This window comes from Chionomys nivalis, chromosome 14 (assembly GCF_950005125.1).
Source record: "Chionomys nivalis chromosome 14, mChiNiv1.1, whole genome shotgun sequence".
Lineage (NCBI taxonomy): Eukaryota > Metazoa > Chordata > Mammalia > Rodentia > Cricetidae > Chionomys > Chionomys nivalis.
The window spans coordinates 68904322-68922653 of NC_080099.1; the positions used below are offsets into that span (position 1 = coordinate 68904322).

The 18332-nt window shown below is 47.5% G+C and overlaps 1 protein-coding gene across 1 annotated transcript in view; it reads left to right on the plus strand.

The window, feature by feature from the left end:
* Npc1 (NPC intracellular cholesterol transporter 1) overlaps nucleotides 1-18332 on the plus strand; it is a 48145-nt gene that overhangs the window by 23410 nt on the left and 6403 nt on the right. Inside the window, exons 7-20 of the mRNA XM_057788530.1 lie at nucleotides 976-1049; nucleotides 1405-1775; nucleotides 2704-2930; nucleotides 6122-6222; nucleotides 9152-9254; nucleotides 11658-11847; nucleotides 12051-12233; nucleotides 12991-13105; nucleotides 14256-14383; nucleotides 14464-14604; nucleotides 15125-15214; nucleotides 15600-15790; nucleotides 16244-16359; nucleotides 16847-16976. Of these exons, the coding sequence (XP_057644513.1) occupies nucleotides 976-1049; nucleotides 1405-1775; nucleotides 2704-2930; nucleotides 6122-6222; nucleotides 9152-9254; nucleotides 11658-11847; nucleotides 12051-12233; nucleotides 12991-13105; nucleotides 14256-14383; nucleotides 14464-14604; nucleotides 15125-15214; nucleotides 15600-15790; nucleotides 16244-16359; nucleotides 16847-16976 (2160 nt within the window). The remainder of the gene's footprint in view (nucleotides 1-975; nucleotides 1050-1404; nucleotides 1776-2703; nucleotides 2931-6121; nucleotides 6223-9151; nucleotides 9255-11657; nucleotides 11848-12050; nucleotides 12234-12990; nucleotides 13106-14255; nucleotides 14384-14463; nucleotides 14605-15124; nucleotides 15215-15599; nucleotides 15791-16243; nucleotides 16360-16846; nucleotides 16977-18332) is intronic.

Below are 18332 nucleotides of genomic sequence, written 5' to 3' on the forward strand. Positions count from 1 at the left end.
GTTACCGCTTTCTACTGTGCCTTTCTTAGAAGGAGGAGCTACTCAAAGATTGTTAACACTGTTTCTCCTCTAACCAGCCCTCACAGTCCACTGGTGGGTCCTTTGAACCAATGCCGTTGCCCCATGGTGATTATAGGTTACTCTCTCTCCCTCATCATTTACTAATTGAACCCTTTCTTCGCTCACTCACTCAGTGGTGCACTTTTTAGATTTATTCGTTCTGTAGACTGTATCTAATATCCAGGCATTGGAGTTCCCTCTCGTTAGCTCCTGTGTTCCTTTGCCGTGCTCCACCCCCAGGCTCACTGGATACTTTCCCTGCCCTAGGCCTGGAATCATCCTCCTCACCAAGGAGTTTCTGGTCCCTTTTGTTAGGGAATGGTGTTGAGGAGCCGTAGTCTGGACGCTAGGGGTGCTCATTGCTCCTGGAAATATGTCTAGACGACCTAAAAGCGACACCTGTGGGTTCCGGTCTGAAAGTGCCTTTGTCATTTTATTACCTTCCTCAGTCTTATCTGAGGCTGGTGAACCCATGCTGTAGGAGCCCACTTGTTCTTTCCCTGCTGCCCAGACTCTAAATAACCACACAGCAACTGTATTAATTAAATCACTGCTTGGCCTGTTAGCTCATGCATATTTCTAGCTCACTCTTATCTCTTAAATTTACCCATTTCTATTATATTTTACCATGAGGCTCATGGCCTACCAGCAAGGTTCCGACTGACAGCTTGTGTCTTTCTCCTCTGGCAGCTCCTTGGTGACTCCCTGACTCCGCCTACTCCCTCTCTGTATATCTCTTCCAACCTGGCTATATTCTGTTAAGCCATTGGCTGAAAGCAGCTTCTTTATTCAGTAACCAATAAAAGCAACACAGGCAGAAGGACCTCCCACACCAAGCCTAGACTGGGAATGCTGACACGGAGCAAGGGACCTGGGAGCAAGTGTACTAATACCACCTCCATGCTTCTCTTCCAGAAGGCGGTATTTTGTGTCTGAGTACACTCCCATCGACAGCAATATAGCCTTCTCTGTGAACACCAGTGACTCCGGTAAGTCTGTGTATAGGTCAAGGAATGGGATCCTAGTGGCCCGAGAGCCTCGCTCTTATGTGAAGCAGTGTGCTATTGCTGAGGACACGGCAGCCTCAGTGTGGCACCTCAGAACCAGGTAAGACTAGCAATGATGTAATTGTGGACTAAGGAAAGAGCCACAGAAGCCCTGAGGGCAGAGTTGAGTGCAGCAAAGTCAGTGGAGGGTCCGTCCTGAGCACCCAAGAAGAGCGCCTTCACTGAGAGAGAGGCAGGCAGAGGCTCTGGGGACTGAGCACGGGGCAGCTGTGGGACCATTTCCCTTTGGGATAGCTTCACTAGTGACCTCCTTCCTCCTTTTGTCTCACTCTTCCAGGGGAGGCCTCATGCTGTGACCCACTTGGCGCAGCATTCGATGGCTGTCTGAGGCGCATGTTCACAAAGTGGGGAGCTTTCTGTGTCCGAAATCCCACCTGCGTCATTTTCTTCTCATTGGTCTTCATCGCTGCATGCTCTTCTGGGCTGGTGTTTGTCCGGGTCACCACCAATCCTGTGGAGCTCTGGTCAGCCCCTCACAGTCGGGCCCGCATGGAGAAGGAGTACTTTGATAAGCACTTTGGGCCTTTCTTTCGCATGGAGCAGCTTATTATCCAGGCCCCCAGCACCAGCGTCCATATCTATGAGCCGTACCCTTCAGGATCCGATGTGCCCTTTGGGCCTCCGTTGGACAAAGAGATTTTGCACCAGGTAACCTGCCATTTGCAGTCACCGTTGATGCAGGGAAGCTGCAGTGCCTGTCCTGTTGCTGTGATTGATACCCTGAGCCAAAGGTGCACAGGGAAGAAAGGGGTTACGTGGCTTACAGATCACACAGTTCATCCCTAAAGGAAGTCAAGCAGGAATGCAAGGCAGGAATTTGAAGGCAGCCTGCTTGCTGTCCCACACAGCTGTTCCAGTGAGGCAACTCACTTCACAGCCAAAGAAATGCCGTGGGAACCGTGGAGGATGCTGCTTGCTGTTTGTCAGGCAGGCTCATGCTCGCCTAGATTTCTTACAAACGTCAGGACCACCTGCCTGGGGAATGGTGCTGCCCATAGTGGGCTAGGCCATCCTACATCACTTAACAGTTAAAGTTCAGGACCACCTGCCTGGGGAATGGTGCTGCCCATAGTGGGCTAGGCTATCCTACATCACTTAACAGTTAAAGGCAGTCTCCTGCTGATATGCCCATAGGCCAATCTGGTCTAGGCAATTCCTTAATTGAAGTGTTGTCTTCTCACATAATATCTTCTATTAGAAAACGTGCACATATACATAAATGTCCACAAGGCAGAGCAAGGCAGGAAGTGGTATATTTTGGCAAGGGACAAATGTCAGAAGACCAAGAATTTGCTTCAGGACTGGTGCCTTGGTGGATGCCGGAAGAAGAGTGAAGGATGATTTCATGTCCTGTGTTGGGGTTTGTTATGGTCATGTCTTCTTCCCAGACATGGCTAGCAGGCGCTCTCCATCCTAATTCCTGTTTAGAGGAGCCATCGGCTCTCGCTTGCTGTGGTACAACCTTCCCCCATCCTTGGGAGGATTTGCTCAGAGCATCCTTCTCGTCTGAGTTCTCAAGGCAGTATGGTTTGTGACTATGACGATTTAGGAAGCCTGACGTGTTTCTGGATTTCAGGTGCTTGACCTACAGATTGCCATTGAGAGCATTACTGCATCTTATGACAATAAGACCGTGACACTTCAAGACATCTGTGTGGCCCCCCTCTCGCCATACAACAAGAACTGCACCATTATGAGTGTGTTAAATTACTTCCAGAACAGCCATTCGGTGCTGGACCACCAAGTAGGCGATGACTTCTTTGTCTATGCTGACTACCACACACACTTCCTGTACTGTACACGGTGAGTGGCGGCAGCCGTTCATGCACCCTGTCACTCTTTGAGAGCTTCTGTGACTCACTCCGTTCATAGGACTCGAGACCCAGTGGACAGAGCAAGCTGTGCCTTGAGGAGCTCACGTTCTAACGGAGGGAGACTTGTTGTGTTTTGCTTCACAGTGGGGGCACATTGTGAAAACATCACTCTTAATTTAGTACAGACATTAATACTTACACAGACTGAGACCACTGTGATGCCGCTGAGCAGTACTATCCGAGGGGACCCAGTCATGCCGTTGAGAGAAGCAGCTATCTGGTGTGGGACTGTGTGTGTCGTGTCGGGTAGGGATGAGGCCTGAGGAGAGCACTAAGGCTGAGCAGGAAGGGGTTGGAATCCGTGCTGCTTTCGCATGTAGAACTGCACAAAGGGGAAGAAAAGGGATCTGCAGATAGATATGAAAGGAAAGTGCTCAATCCGCATGAGCAGCGAGCATGGAGGCCCTGAAGTGGACAGCGTACCTGGGAAGAGCAGGTACCTCTCAGCCCAACTGGGCACAGCAGCAGCGCACAGGTTCATCCTTCCCCCTGAGAGTTAGGAGCCCACTGTGCTTTTCTTGTTCTTCAAATAGAACCTTCTGTCATTGCACTTAATTAGTTTTAATGCATGAAGCCTTCCTTCAAAGAGCGAAGGAGGATTGGCATGCGGTTCCCTTTGGAGGTTTCCTTTTGGAGGCTGTGTGTCAGGTGTAGATGGTTTCTGTCCTGCCCGGTCCCACAGCCATTCAGTCCCCAAAAACACACAGAGGCTTATATTATAAACTGGTTGACCTATTAGCTCAGGCTTATTATTAACTAGCTCTTACAACTTGAATGAACCCATAATAATCTGTATTCATCACATGGCTTGGTACCTTTTCTCAGTGCAGCATTTTCATCTTGCTTCCCCTGTGTCTGTAGCGACTGCAGACTGAGCCTTTCCTCTTCACAGAATTTTCTTAGTCTGGCCACCCTGCTGATACTTCCTGCCTGGCTACTGGCCAATCGGTGTTCTATTAAATCAATACAAGTGGCAAATCTTTACAGGGTACAAGAGCATTGTCCTACAGCAGTCAGGGATTAGTCATTCAGCTTGAGTGACCTGTGAGGGAGCTGACTCGGCAGGAAGAGTGGCATGACTCCTAGCGGGCCTACCATCCCTGAGTGGTTTTGACCTGCCTTATTGTTCACCATGGAAACAGAAATGACTTGGTCTCTGAATACTATATTGCTCAACTTTGTCCACAGTAAAGCTCTCTGACTGAGAACTCTCATAACCTGAAATGGTGTCTGTGACTGGTGTGTGACGGTTTGGCTGCTGGCTGTGTTCACTCTTCAGTGACACTGCCACTAAAACCAGGTTGTTTGCATGAGACATGAATGCCCATGTGTTCATAGCTCTAAACTGGGATGGTGGGAGGGAGCTGTGGGGGGCTGAAAAGCATTAAATATTATGTCATTTCTATATCTGGAGGAAAAACTATTTTCCTGTGTGAGGTGTCTCCTCAGAGCTGAGGCTTAGGCTCAGAGCCTGCCTGTCACGGTGCTCCTGTGAGCTGCATACAGGCATGGTCTGAGGTCACACTTTATGGTCTCAGGCCTGTCCCCAGCTTGTACCTCCCTTAAGTGATGATTCTGTTGTGCATTTTAACCTCTGCATGGCCTCTTCTTTCCCTTCGTGGTCAGGCTTGGCAAAGGACTGCTCCCTATAATGTCACCAGCCTCCAGGGCTCATCTTGGCAGCTCTGTTATTTAAGGACCTCCCAAGTGCCCAGCTGAGTTTGGGCTGCTGACTGTCTTGGGAGGTGTGCACAGCCTCCTGATTGGCCGGCCTGCTTCCTCTATCCGGCCACTCTCTTCCACTTTGTATTTAGTTTGTGCTGTACTTCTCCTAGAACTCTGACCCCTGGAGGCTCTGGGATGAGAATCTAAACCACTCAGCAAGGCGCCATTTGCCTCACAGCCCTAACTCCTCTCCTGGGAGCCCTGGGGCTTTGCATGCCCTGTGCTCCTAGGCAAGGCTTCCACTGCTGCTGAGTCACCACCTCCCCGCCACCTGCTGTGTGCTCCCTTCATAGTTCATCCCTCTCACGACCCCTTCTCACCCGAGAAATTTTATGGATTCTTGGGTATAGTGTTCCGTACAGGTCAAACATTTACTGGTGATAAACCTTGAGATTTGTTCTGAAGCATTTCTTTGGTAAATTTACATTAAAGATGAAAGCAAATTTACATACTAATGAGGTGGGTGTGCTTATATACTTGGACATAAAGAATGCAATCTTGGGTGGATATTGGCTAGACCAACTTCAAAGCCTTTCAGAGTTGATCGGTATTTTGATTTTACAGTGATCAATGTTAGAGCATTTCTTCTCATAAATACATAGTATGAAAGGGCAGAGTATGTTCGGGCAATTTTAGAAATTGTTGGAAATACTGACTTAATCCCAAGCCGCAAGTCTTTTAACAGGTTTTCGAAATTTAGTCATTAGTTTTGAAAATGAAACCACTCTAACAAAATATACTTGAAATATATACTATTATAATTGGATACATGCTGGGGAATGATCAGGGGAAATATTGGAAGGCTTTGTTTTCCAGAGAACAACAGAAAACGGTGTGTGCACAGTAGTAACACATTGCCGTCTGTAACATACAGCACTCTTGAATCAGGCTGCATTTGTTGGCATGTGGTATGATGCATGTAACACACTGCACGTGTTCAGAACCAGGGCTGCATTGAAGCCACACAATGCAGCATGAGAGGACACTGCCAGAAATACCTTGGATCTTTTAATAAATTTTTAAATAAGTTTTTTAATAACTTGATTGTTGAACATTCAGAAACTTTCATTGTTGACAGTTGGGCTCTTTTGTACCCCCACATTTATTTGTGTGACCCCACATGGGCTCACAAAGAACAATTTAAGAAGCTTTGTTTACAGCCATCTCTTTCACCTACTTCATGCTCAGAGAGCCGAGTCTCATGGGCTCCCGTACCCTTTGTCCCTCTGTCCCATACAGCACCATGTGTCACTGGTCTCTGGGGTTATAGCTGCTGGTGCCAGGTGTCTTACTCGGCTAAGGAACCTGAGTTCCTGGAGCATAGGCACTGCGATGGGAGTGTTTAGGCTGATGTATCTGGGGCTCTAATTGTGAGCTTTTCTGAACTTTTGGCAGGGCTCCCGCCTCTCTGAATGACACAAGTATGCTCCATGATCCTTGCCTGAGTACGTCTGGAGCACCCGTCTTCCCCTGGCTTGTGCTGGGCGGCTATGATGGTAAGAAGCTGCGGAAATGTTTACAGTTCAGAAATCGGCAGTCTTAATTTCTCATCCTTGGAATCCAAAAACTATCTCCTTTAGCTTTGGGTTTGAAGCCAGATTTGATGGCACCCACCTAAAACCCTCAGCATTCAGGAAGTGGCAGCAGGGGATCATAGCTGGGGCCTAGCCTAGGCTGCATAGTGAGATCTTGTCCAATATAACAAGAAAACAAAAAGGGAGGATCGTTTTTCTAAACCAGTCAGAACAGCGACGGAGCAGTTGTTTGCCACAGCTGCTTCTGAGGGCACTTCTGGGACAGGTGACATCTCCAACATCTGCAGCCTGACTGCTGCCCCCTCGGAAGGGAAGAGAGAAGTTGTGATCTGTATTTGAGATGTGTTCTGCCTCATGCCATCAAAAAAAAAACAAAACCTTATATGGTGGGGAAAAAGGATGATATCATAACTGGGCCTTGGGAGGAGGATCTGGTCTCTTTCTTCTCTCTCTCTTTTCCCTTCTCTCTTTCCCTCCCTCCCCCCCACCCTTTTTTTTTTTTTGAGACAGAGTTTCTCTTTGTAGCCTGACTGTCCTGGAACTCACTCTGTAGACCAGGCTGGTCTCGAACTCCCAAAGATCCACCTGCCTCTGCCTCCCAAGTGCTGGGATTAAAGGTGTGCACCATCTGGTTTCTTATTCCTTCCATCTGAATAAATTCCAGGGGATTAAAGATGGGTGTGTGAAAAGTGAAACTGTTAAAGAACTGGAAGAAAGCCTAGGAGGGATTTTAAAAAAGAAAAAAAAAGCTTCAGAAGGAAAGACTGAATTTGACTGTAAGAATTTTAAAGTCAGCCTGGTGGTGATGACACACGCCTTTGACCCAGCACTCAGGAGGCAGAGGCAGGCAGATCTCTGTGGGTTCAAGGCCAGCCTGCTCTACAGAGTGAGTTCCGTTCCGTGAAGGCAGGACTGTTTCACGTAGAAACCCTGTCTTGGGGCAAGGGGGGGGGGGTAATTTAAAAGTCATGTGTGAAAGAGAGCATACAGTTTGTTGTTTTAAGACAAGAGGAAAATTCATTTTTCAGCACCTTCCTGGCTACAGGGAGCTATTTCTTAATAAATTTTGGTTTGCTTTCCTTTAAAAAGTAAAATGCAGGAAACTGCATACACACACCTACTACACTCAGCAGGTGACATTCTGCTGTTAATCACAGAGCTGTGTGCTGGCGGGGTCGAGTTTAAAGTATTGGAAAGTTACAAGAAGCAGAATAGGTGCTCCACACGTGTGCTTGTGCACGTGTGTGCGGTTCACATGAAGGGGTGGGACAGGGTGCGTGCTTGTGTGCACAGAGGCACCTGGAAGTTGGCTGGTGGCCAGCGAGCCCCAGAGCTCCTCCTTTCTCTGCCCCACACGATGCTGGGATAGCGGGAGTGTTAGGACTCAAACTCAGGTCTCAGCGGCCAAGCCATCTCTGCAGCCCCTCAAATGAATTTAATTGTGTGGAGGAAATACTCATGCTCACCTCTATTTGTGAAGTAAAATCACTTCAGTGTTTGTACCTGACAAACTGGCGAAAGCCACAGAACTGAGAAGACTCTGTTGGTTAGTTATTAGACTGTAAACCCCAGGCAGGGACGACTTCTTCTGTCCTTTGTCCCTGGTGTATGTACAGGTAGACTCAGTATTTTGTTAGATACACAATCAAAACTTTATAGGGAAGTTTGAAAGAACTAATCAAGATGTCAGGAAAGGTTGATTCTACAAATAAGAACTTTGTGTATTCAAATATTTGTAGATAGCTTTTGTAGTCATTTTATTTGTAATTTTAAAAACTGCAAAGATATCCATCAGTGGGGACCTGGTTAGACTGTGCTGGATATGTTACACTGCAGAAAATAAGGAAGTCCTTTGTGTCTTTAGATGCTGAAATGGAGCAATCTCTTAAGACACATTTTTTGTTTTACGAGTTTTGTTTTGTGTTTGGAGACCTTACTGTGTAGCTCAGGCTGGCCTAGAAGTTGGCCAGGTGGCCCTGAGTGCCACAGACTTTCCTTCCTCAGCCTTCAAAGTTCTGAGATGTGTGCCACAGAGGGTTCCAAGACACACAGCTTTATACTATTGGAGGGCAAAGAAGGAAGGGGAGAATACACACGTGTGTTTGCTTGTGTGCCCCTGAAACTGCCCATAGCTGGCCGCTCCCAGGCTCCGGGAGGATGAGGAATAGAGTGAAAAGTTAGAGACTTCAGCGACCGTCCTGCCGCTTGGCTCGATTTCACAGTGCACACCTGTGACAATAAGAGCCATCATTGGCCAGGTGTGATCCTAGCACTCAGGAGGCTTAGGCAGGTGAGTGGATCTCTATGGCTTCAAGGCAGCCTGGTCTACAGAGCGAGTTCCAGGTGAGTCTGGGCTACATACGGAGACCTCATCTCAAAGAGGACCTGAAAATACAAGAGGAAGTGGAAGAGCAGGGCATGGCGTCAGCAGGAGTGGGGAGTGCAGACGAGGCCACTGGGCAAACATGATCAAAATACATTATATACATGTGTGCAAATACCGAAGTAAACTCATTATGTATAATTAAGAAGCCAAAAAATTATAAAAGAGGAAAATAAACAAGAATTGATGGTTAATTTTTTTAATGAAAGATCATTCTCCCTGAATAACAACTGTCAGAATGCTTTGTATTTGTTGACTACATACATAGACCCATTCTGTGTCCACTGGTCAGGGGAGCTCTGGTGTGGACAGCATCAGCAGGGGACCGTGGCAACTCGTGTTTCAGAGGGAGCGCTAGTGGGCACAGCATCAGCAGGGGACCGTGGCAACTCGTGTTTCAGAGGGAGCGCTAGTGGGCACAGCATCAGCAGGGGACCGTGGCAACTCGTGTTTCTCGGCTTTGCATGTTAGTACTCAGCTCTTTTATGTCCTATTTTTGCTTTCTAGATCAGAACTACAATAATGCCACCGCTCTTGTGATCACCTTCCCTGTCAACAATTACTATAATGACACAGAGAAGCTCCAGAGGGCCCAGGCCTGGGAGAAAGAGTGAGTCATTCCTGGGGCTGGACACGGGCTGTGCAGTCACTTGGACCTCACGCTCTGAATTGCAGCAGATCTGAGTTACGGGACTGTTTTTACTTGGCAGTAGCTGTGCTAAGAAGTCTTTGAAGAGATCTTCCTAGAAGCAGATGATTTAAACAGCTCTCTGTATGCAAGAATACAAACGAATTCATAGACTTTTGTGCAATCCACTCTTTTTATCTGTTCCTCGTGGGTTTCAGCCAGTAGGATGCTCTGTTAGGATGAACACTGTTCCCCTTAGCTGCCCTGCTCTCCCATCTTCTAAGCCTCTTGCCCACACATCTGCCTTTTGTCCTCATAGACTTTTCTGCTCTGAATGTTCTATGAATATGGTTATATATGTGGACTTTCATGTCTTACTTCCTCTGCTTGCCATAATGTGTTCAATGTTGTCTATGTAGTAAAATGTATTAATGCTTTGTTTCTTGTTTCAACCAAATACTCCACCGTATAACCATACCACATTTTATTTATATATTTATCATTAACACGCATTTGGGTTGCATCTGTCTTTTGGCTTTTCTAAAGAATGGCTCTGCATATTTTTATACACACTTTGATCAGACATGCCTAATTCCTTTGGAATTGACATTATATCCGTAGGAATTGAATCACTGGGGTATAGTAACTCTGCTTTGACTATTTGAAGGTCTGATTGGCAGTTTCCCCTATGTGTGACTTCATCTGTGCTTGCTGCTTTATCTGACCTTTCCATGCCGGCTATTATGAGTGCACTGATTTCTTTATTGTGTTCTAGACAGTGCCGTGTGACTGAGGCTGGCCTTGAACCTTCTGTGTAGTGGAGGATGGTCTTGAACTTCTGATCCTCTTACTTCCACATCCAAGTACTAGGATCACAGGCTTGCACCACCGTGCCCTGTTTTGTGTAGTGCCAGAGGCAGGACCTAGGGTTTTGTGCATGCTCAGTGGGTGTCCCACCATTGGAGCCAGCCCTCTGATTTGCATTTTCTTGATTAAAAAAGTCGCAAGCATTTTTTCATGAAGTTATTTTCCATACCCTTTGCCCATTTTAATTGAATTTTCTGTGCTTCTATTATTTAGAGTTATAAAAACCTGTTATGTATTTTAGGTAGAAGTCAGTCCCTTATCAGACATGTGATTTCAAGATATTTTCTCCATTTTTGTGGCTCTCCCCTTTGGAACTTTTGAAGCACAAACGTCCTTCATTGTGGAGTTCAGACCGTTCCTTTCATCGCCTTGCTTTCGGTGTCCCCGCAGCCATGACCTGACGCCATGACAGATTTAGTCCTGTGTTTCCTTCTGAGCCTTTCCTCTGCTTGATCCGTTTAAATCTTTCAGACCCAGGCCCCTGTGCCGTCGAGCGACATAACCAGCCCTTGGCTCTGAGACCAGGTCTTACTGTGGAGCTCAGGCTAGCCCTCAGTAGCCTGTCTCCCACTCACAGCCTGTCAGCGTTGTGTATGGCACAAGGTCGGGGTCCAGCTTCATTCTCTCCACTGTCGAGTGGCCATGGCATCCTTGTCGGGCACAGTGCAGCCCTTACGTGTATGCGTTTGTCTGTCTGTCTGTTCTTGTGCCGGTGCCACACTTTCTTGATCGCTGTGGTACGTTTGGAATTAGAAAATACGAGTCCTGCTTTGTTCCTCTCAGTCTGTTATGGCTGCTCGGGGCCTTGCAGTCGCAGGTGAATTTTACAGGAAGCTTTTGACTTCCTATAGAGAAATAGATGGAGTCTGACAGCTTGTATTGAACTTACATATCTGCTTTTAAAACTTCGTCCTATGGCCGGGTGGTGGTGGCGCACGCCTTTAATCCCAGCACTCGGGAGGCAGAGGCAGGTGGATCTCTGTGAGTTCGAGGCCAACCTGGTCTACAAGAGCTAGTTCCAGGACAGGCTCCAAAGCTACAGAGAAAGCTTGTCTCAAAAGAAACAACTTTGTCCTATGAATACATATATCAACTAACACACGCTCCATTTAAGCCTCCCGTGGTGGTGTGTGCCAGTGATCCCAGTGCTCTGGCTAAGGTAGAGGGATCACTTAACTCAGAAATACTAGACCAGCCTGGACACATAATGAGATGTATCTCTGAAGATGAAGGGGAAAAAAGCCAATTTAAAACATGTTCTAAACAGGTCATTTCAGGACTGGGGTTACACTTAAAGGTAGAACCGTGACCCGAGAGTGCCAGGATCCTGTGTCTGGCACCCTGCACCACCACAAAAGGCAGAACGGTCAGCAGCTGGGATTTGCCTGTGGTCTGAGGGCATCTCGCCAGGCTCCCGGGCAGAGGTGAAGCGGGATGGCGTTTGTGTTGAGGAGACTGCTCTTACTCAACTATCATATAACGTTAAACTAAAAATATAAAAACTTGTCTACTCTTTAGGTTTATTAACTTTGTGAAAAACTACAAGAATCCCAATCTGACCATTTCTTTCATCGCTGAGCGAAGCATTGAAGATGAACTCAATCGGGAAAGTAAGAGTGATGTGTTCACTATTGCCGTCAGCTACGCCATCATGTTTCTGTACATTTCTCTTGCCTTGGGACACATCCAGAGCTGCGGCCGGCTTCTGGTGAGTGCGGGGACACAGGGCAGGTGCTGGAGGACGATCTTGTCCATGCTATCACCTGTGAGTGTATACACTTTGTTGCTAGGGAGAAACCTAGAGGTTTTTCTGTATCCTCGCACTGTGGACTGTACATTTAACTTATCTTGAATAGACCCTATAACAGGCAGGACAAAGCTCTCATGATCTGTGCCTCTGCCTGATATCAGGTGGATTCTAAGATCTCACTGGGCGTCGCGGGGATCCTGATCGTGCTGAGCTCAGTGGCCTGTTCCCTGGGCATCTTCAGTTACATGGGGATGCCACTGACCCTCATTGTCATCGAAGTCATCCCATTCTTGGTGCTGGCTGTCGGGGTGGACAACATCTTCATTCTCGTGCAGACCTACCAGGTAAATCTTCATCCCCTCGGGGAGCTCAGACTTCCAGCCCTCGGGCTTGTGAACGCATGCCCAGCAGTTACCACACTGCCTTTGAGAATGCAGACAGCTTCACGTCCTTTTCCTCAGCAGCTCCTGGTGCCTCTGATTTGTTCTACACATTGTGGGACCAAGAAGTTCAGCCCTGACTTTATCGTGTGGAATAGATACAAAATAAGAATTTGGTATTAAACACCATTTTCATATGTGTGCAATAAGAACCAACACAATAAGGAAATCATTTCAAGTACAAATTTTATTAAATTGGCCGGGCGGTGGTGGCGCACGCCTTTAATCCCAGCACTCGGGAGGCAGAGGCAGACGGATCTCTGGGAGTTCGAGGCCAGCCTGGTCTACAAGAGCTAGTTCCAGGACAGGCTCCAAAGCTACAGAGAAACCCTATCTCGAAAAATCAAAAAAAAAAAAAAAAAAAAAAAAAATTTATTAAATTGGTTCCAGCATGCTATAGACACATGACAGATGTGTCCACACAGTCAGCCGTTGTAGACTGTGGTCTCAGTTGCCTGGGGCCCTTGCTTGTCTGAGTGGAGACTCAGTGACACACAAGTGTCATTAGCCAGATAATTGGGTGGCTCACCATTCACAGACTTAGTTGCTGCAGCTCCTAATCCAGCCATCGCTTCCTTTACCCTCAAGTTAATGCAAGACAGGAATGAGCTGGCATTCCTGTTAGAGAAAAATTTTAATAGTGCATTTTTTTTTCTTTAAGAGAGATGAACGTCTTCAGGAAGAGACACTGGATCAGCAACTGGGCAGAATCCTCGGGGAAGTAGCCCCTACTGTGTTCCTTTCATCCTTTTCTGAGACCTCAGCATTTTTCTTTGGTAATTTCATTGCAGATTGTCCCAGGCCTGTGGCTTGTGGGTGTCTGATGATGCCCCCTTTGTTGCTCCCTTTTGTGAGCTGTTTCATAGTCGAGTATCACTTGCTGGACCGCAATGTCCTGGCTATTGGCTGTGTCCTCTGTCCTGTGCATCCCAGAACATTGTCAATGCTGGGCTCCAAGGTGACAGAGACTTGAGCTCTCCTGCCACCTCGCGCTCTTGTGCTGTAGCAAGTGCTAGTATTTGAAATGACACCCCTACATGGCCACTACCCTCGGCAGTGCCATGTACATTGGCAGCAGGAAGCTCTGCCATTGTCTTCAGACCGGCTCTTCACTGAACACAAACTCCCTGGGCAACAGAGTTGTTAATGAGCAGAGCTTCTTGTCCGAGGAACCAGAATGAGCTAGAGTAAAATCCTCAAGCCTTGTTTGGTGCAGAGCAGCACTGAGCAGCTGCTGCCTGCCCTGCACGCCCAGAGTGGGAAAGAGAAAGTGACTTGGTCCTTACAGAGGCTGAACGAGGCTGGAAGTCTGTGCTGAGAAGACAGTCTTCCCACTGTCTGAGGTCACCAGCTCAGTGCCCACATGACTGCCCGCTCTTCCACATGCCATTGTAGGCTGGGTTTAGGTGGCAAGCTTTCAGTGGAGGCATGCTGCCACCTTGTCACTCTTCGTTTCTACAGAGCAAATGCTTTTGAAACTTGCGGTCTTTATTGTGCCTTTGACAGGCAGAGGTGCAGCGGGGACACAGCATTCTGCTTTCCTAAGAAAACCAGTGCATGTGTCAGTGACAACAGCTGAGATGGTACCTCGGCGCCAGTGTGACTTTAGCAAACTCCACCACTGGCTGTGGCATCCTCAGGACTGCATTTATGCCATCTAAAGAGGCCGATGTCTGTTTCTACGATCATGTGGCCAGCCCAGCATCATAATGTTTGATTTTTTTTTTTAGCCCCAAAATAATATGGTGAATCTAGATTTTTGTTTAAACTTAATTCCACTAAATGCTGACAATCTATTAAAAATAGTTTTGATCCTAAAATGATCAGTATAGAGTGGGTCAGGAGGAAATGGTGTATGTGCAGGGCGGCATAGCCTGGGACCCTCAGACCTTTAAGTGGTGTCACAGCGCTTTCCTCTCCCTGCAGGGGCCCTGTCCTCCGTGCCGGCTGTCCACACCTTCTCTCTGTTTGCGGGCCTCGCGGTCTTCATTGACTTCCTCCTTCAGATTACCTGCTTTGTGAGCCTCCTGGGGTTAGATATTAAGAGGCAAGAGGTAAGATCCAGGATATGTGGGACTCTCGAGTCTTAAGTGAGGTCAGTCTTCACATGGCCTCGTCCCCTCTGTCCCCTCAGAACAATCGGCTGGACATCCTGTGCTGTGTCCGAGGTGCTGACGATGGCCGAGGCGCCCAGGCCTCTGAAAGCTACTTGTTTCGCTTCTTCAAAAACTCCTTTGCCCCCTTCCTGCTGAAGGACTGGCTGCGACCAGTTGTGGTACGGACTTTTTGTGGTTTCTGTCTTCTCTTCCTACACAGGTGTGTCACATGCCTTCTGAGAGGCTTGGGAGGGCAGTCCCACCCACTGTTAAACACTGCAAAGTACAAAGACAAAAAGTACAGCAGCAGGCCCTTTCTAGGGCTTTTTGGTTCTTTTGGTTTTTCGAGATAGGGTTTCTCTGCATAACTGCCCTGGCCATCCTGGAACTCACTCCATAGACCTGGCTGGCCTCGAACTCACAAAGATCTGCCTGTCTTTGCCTCCCGAGTGCTGGGTTTAAAGATTTGTTCCACCACCTCCAGGGTATCCTTGGGTTTTCTGTCTTAAATGCTAGCAAAGTCTGGCTTTGGACTGGGAATGTAGCCCAGTGGTAGAGTACTTGCCTAACCTTACACAGGGCATGGGACCAGGAGTAAAATAAAACCATGTCTTTCTTTGGTCTGTAAGATCTTATTTCTATTCTTCAATTTATTATTATATTAGTAACTGGTGTCTTGCCATTTACTTTTCTTTCCAGATAGCCGTATTTGTGGGTGTTCTGTCATTCAGTATTGCAGTCATGAACAAAGTGGAAATTGGATTGGATCAGTCTCTTTCAATGCCAAATGTAAGGTGCTTCTCTTTGTTAACTTTTACCTGCTGATGGAGTTTTCAGGGCATGTGTGTAGGTGTTAATGCTTGCTTCTGAATGCAAATCCAGCGAGGGGTGACAGTGAACTGCAGGGCTGTGCTGTAGTGGCCGCTGGCGCTGTGAACTCACACTGCTCTTCATGGTACATAGCCTTAGCGGTGAAGCAGCCAGTCTCCCGAGGTCACCTAATGAAATCCCCTCTGGTTGGGGCTTAGCAGCAGGTGCACACTGGGACTGGGGATGAGAACCCTGAGTCTAGGTTGACGACTGGGCGCCCGACATCCTCTTTGTTTGTTAGCCGTCACCATGTCCTTCAGTTCCCATCAAGCCATACTTTTCTCTTCTTTGGTCTTCCTTTCAGGATTCCTATGTGATTGATTATTTCAAATCCCTCGGTCAGTACCTGCACTCGGGCCCACCTGTGTACTTTGTCCTGGAGGAAGGCCATGACTACACCACCCGCAAGGGGCAGAGCATGGTGTGCGGCGGCATGGGCTGTGACAGTGACTCCCTGGTACAGCAGATATTTAACGCAGCAGAGCTGGACACCTAGTCAGTATTGGGACCGCCTGCTCCTTTATGCTTCCTTTCCTCTTTACTGTGTTTGAGATAGGGTCTCCTGTATAGCCCACGCTGGTCTTGAAGTTGGAGCTTGCCCCGTCTTAGCCTCCTGGGCGGTAGGGTTACAGACCAGATGTGCAGCACCATGCCCAGCCCAGTTTGGGTCCTCTGAGCAGAAACAGGTGGAAGGAGGACCTCTCGGCCACCATCTACTCAAGTCTGAAATTTTGCACTAAAAACAGATTTTCTTGGGAAAGTTGCTTTTTGTTGTTGTATCTCAAAGTCTGTTAGACCGAGTTTCATGTAAGCAAAGCCGGCTTATTGGCCACATATCGTCTTGAAGGGTTCTCTTCAGTCACAGCAGTACAGCAGTCTCAGGTGGGGAGAAGGACCGGGAGTTCCCAGGAATTCCCAAGCCAGTCATTGATTTTCTCTCCTCTCCAGCACCCGGATAGGCTTTGCCCCCTCGTCCTGGATTGATGATTACTTTGACTGGGTCGCGCCGCAGTCCTCCTGCTGTAGACTCTACAATGCCTCTCACCAGTTTTGCAACGCTTCTGGTACCTTCATCTCCTTTTCCACATCTTCCTTTCTTTTTTAAATTTCAGAAATGGCATCACTTACCCATGTCATTTTGCCCTAGTTGGTGCCTGCTTGTCAGTGTGGGCTGCACCTCCTTCCCCCGTCACTACCCTGTCCTCAGCTGTGCATGCACACACGTACCCAAACAAGGACACTTGGTTCCCCAGTCCGACCCTTCAGCGTGTCCAAACCACATTTATTTTCTTCATGAAAGCATGAGTCTGTGCTCTTTGGTGCTGCTCAGAACAGGACACCTACTTCAGTGGGGGTTCTGTGTGGTTTGCCTGAGATGAAATGACTTGGGGCTGATGTTTATCCAACTATGAAATTACATGGAGCTGAAGCTTTTATGGCGGGAAAGATGCGGAAAAACACTGTACTTCGTCTTAAGTGGTTGTTGTTCCTGTTGCTTTTGTTTAAATCGTGAGGCCCTTTTTTCTAACAATTGGCTCTCCTCTTTGCCAGTGATTGACCCAACCTGTGTCCGTTGCAGACCTCTGACTCCAGAGGGCAAACAGAAGCCTCAGGGGAAAGAGTTCATGAAATTCCTGCCCATGTTCCTTTCTGATAACCCCAACCCCAAATGTGGCAAAGGGTAAGTACTGTGGAACCATGTCAGATAAGCATCCTATTTAACTAAGAAACAGAACTGGATGGGTAGACTTGTGGGAAAGGGTCTCTTCTCTGCCCTGAACTAATGTCTTGTAAAAGTAGAGGCCCCAGTTAAAGAAACCGCCTGGTGTTCAGCAGATTTAACTGGGCACTGGTTTTCTACGCTGTGGTTCCTGTCCTGACCCTGGGCAGATTTCTATGCACACCATGAAGGAAAAGAGGCAGAGGTGAACACACTGGAAAGTGAGAGGCCCAGGGCCGCTCCATTGTGCTTAAGGAACAATATCTCTGCTTTGGTAACGTTGGCACAGTTTAAGCCAGCCAGACCACCTGTCTGAGGGTCTCAATCGCTGAAGAGCCACCATGACCACAGCAGCTCTTATAAAGAAAAACATTTAATTGGGGTGGCTTACAGTTGTAGAGGTTTATTAGTCCAGGACCATCATGGTGGTACGGGGCAGTGTCCAGGCAGACATGGTGCTGCAGAAGGAGCTGAGATTTCTACATCTTTGATCCCCAGGCAACAGGAAGTGAACTCAGACACTGGGCAGTATCTTGAGCATAAGAGACCTGAAAGCCCGCCCCCACAGTAACACACTTCCTCCAACAATGCCACACCAAATAGTGCCACTCCCTATGAGCTTATAGGGGCCAGTTACAGTCAGACTAACACACTGCCCATTGCTCACATGGACAGGAAGATGTGGGCCCATGCCTGACCCAGAAATATTAAAGATGAAGGGATTGATTTGGAAGCTTTTGTCAATGAAAGTTAACCATCAAGTGTGTGGTATAACTCACATGGATGTGCTTGGTTTTGTAAGAATCACATTTGAGAGTCTTCTTACTTTGTGTGTGTGTCATGTCTGTTTTGAGATTTCCGCTAGTTCTGATAAAGACTATCTCTAAAAAAAAAAAAGAATAGATCTTAGAATTTGCCTTGCTTGTGATTATTGAGGATATTCTGGAATTTTCTTCATGAAAGCATGGGAATTCTTTGGAATTCAGTTAGAAAGTATTAGCTAAAGGGAGTATCTTTAGCATGAATTCTAATTGTTCTTAATCATAAACACCAAGAGTCAGGTATCGGGGTGAAAGCTGAAGGATCACAGAAACAGAGTGGCCATAGTTCTTCCCTCTCCAGTGCTCAGACCGAAGGGCGATCCTGTCCTCAGACTGCCTGCTCTGAGCTCCTATCTCCTCCCGCCTTATAGTCCTCTCTCTGCTCAGTGTGTCACTCCTGTCTCCACCTCCCTAGTGCTGGGATTAAAGGTGTGGGATCCCAACTATTGGGATCACTTTTGTGTGAGCTCTGTTTCTCTTTTAGACTGAATCAATT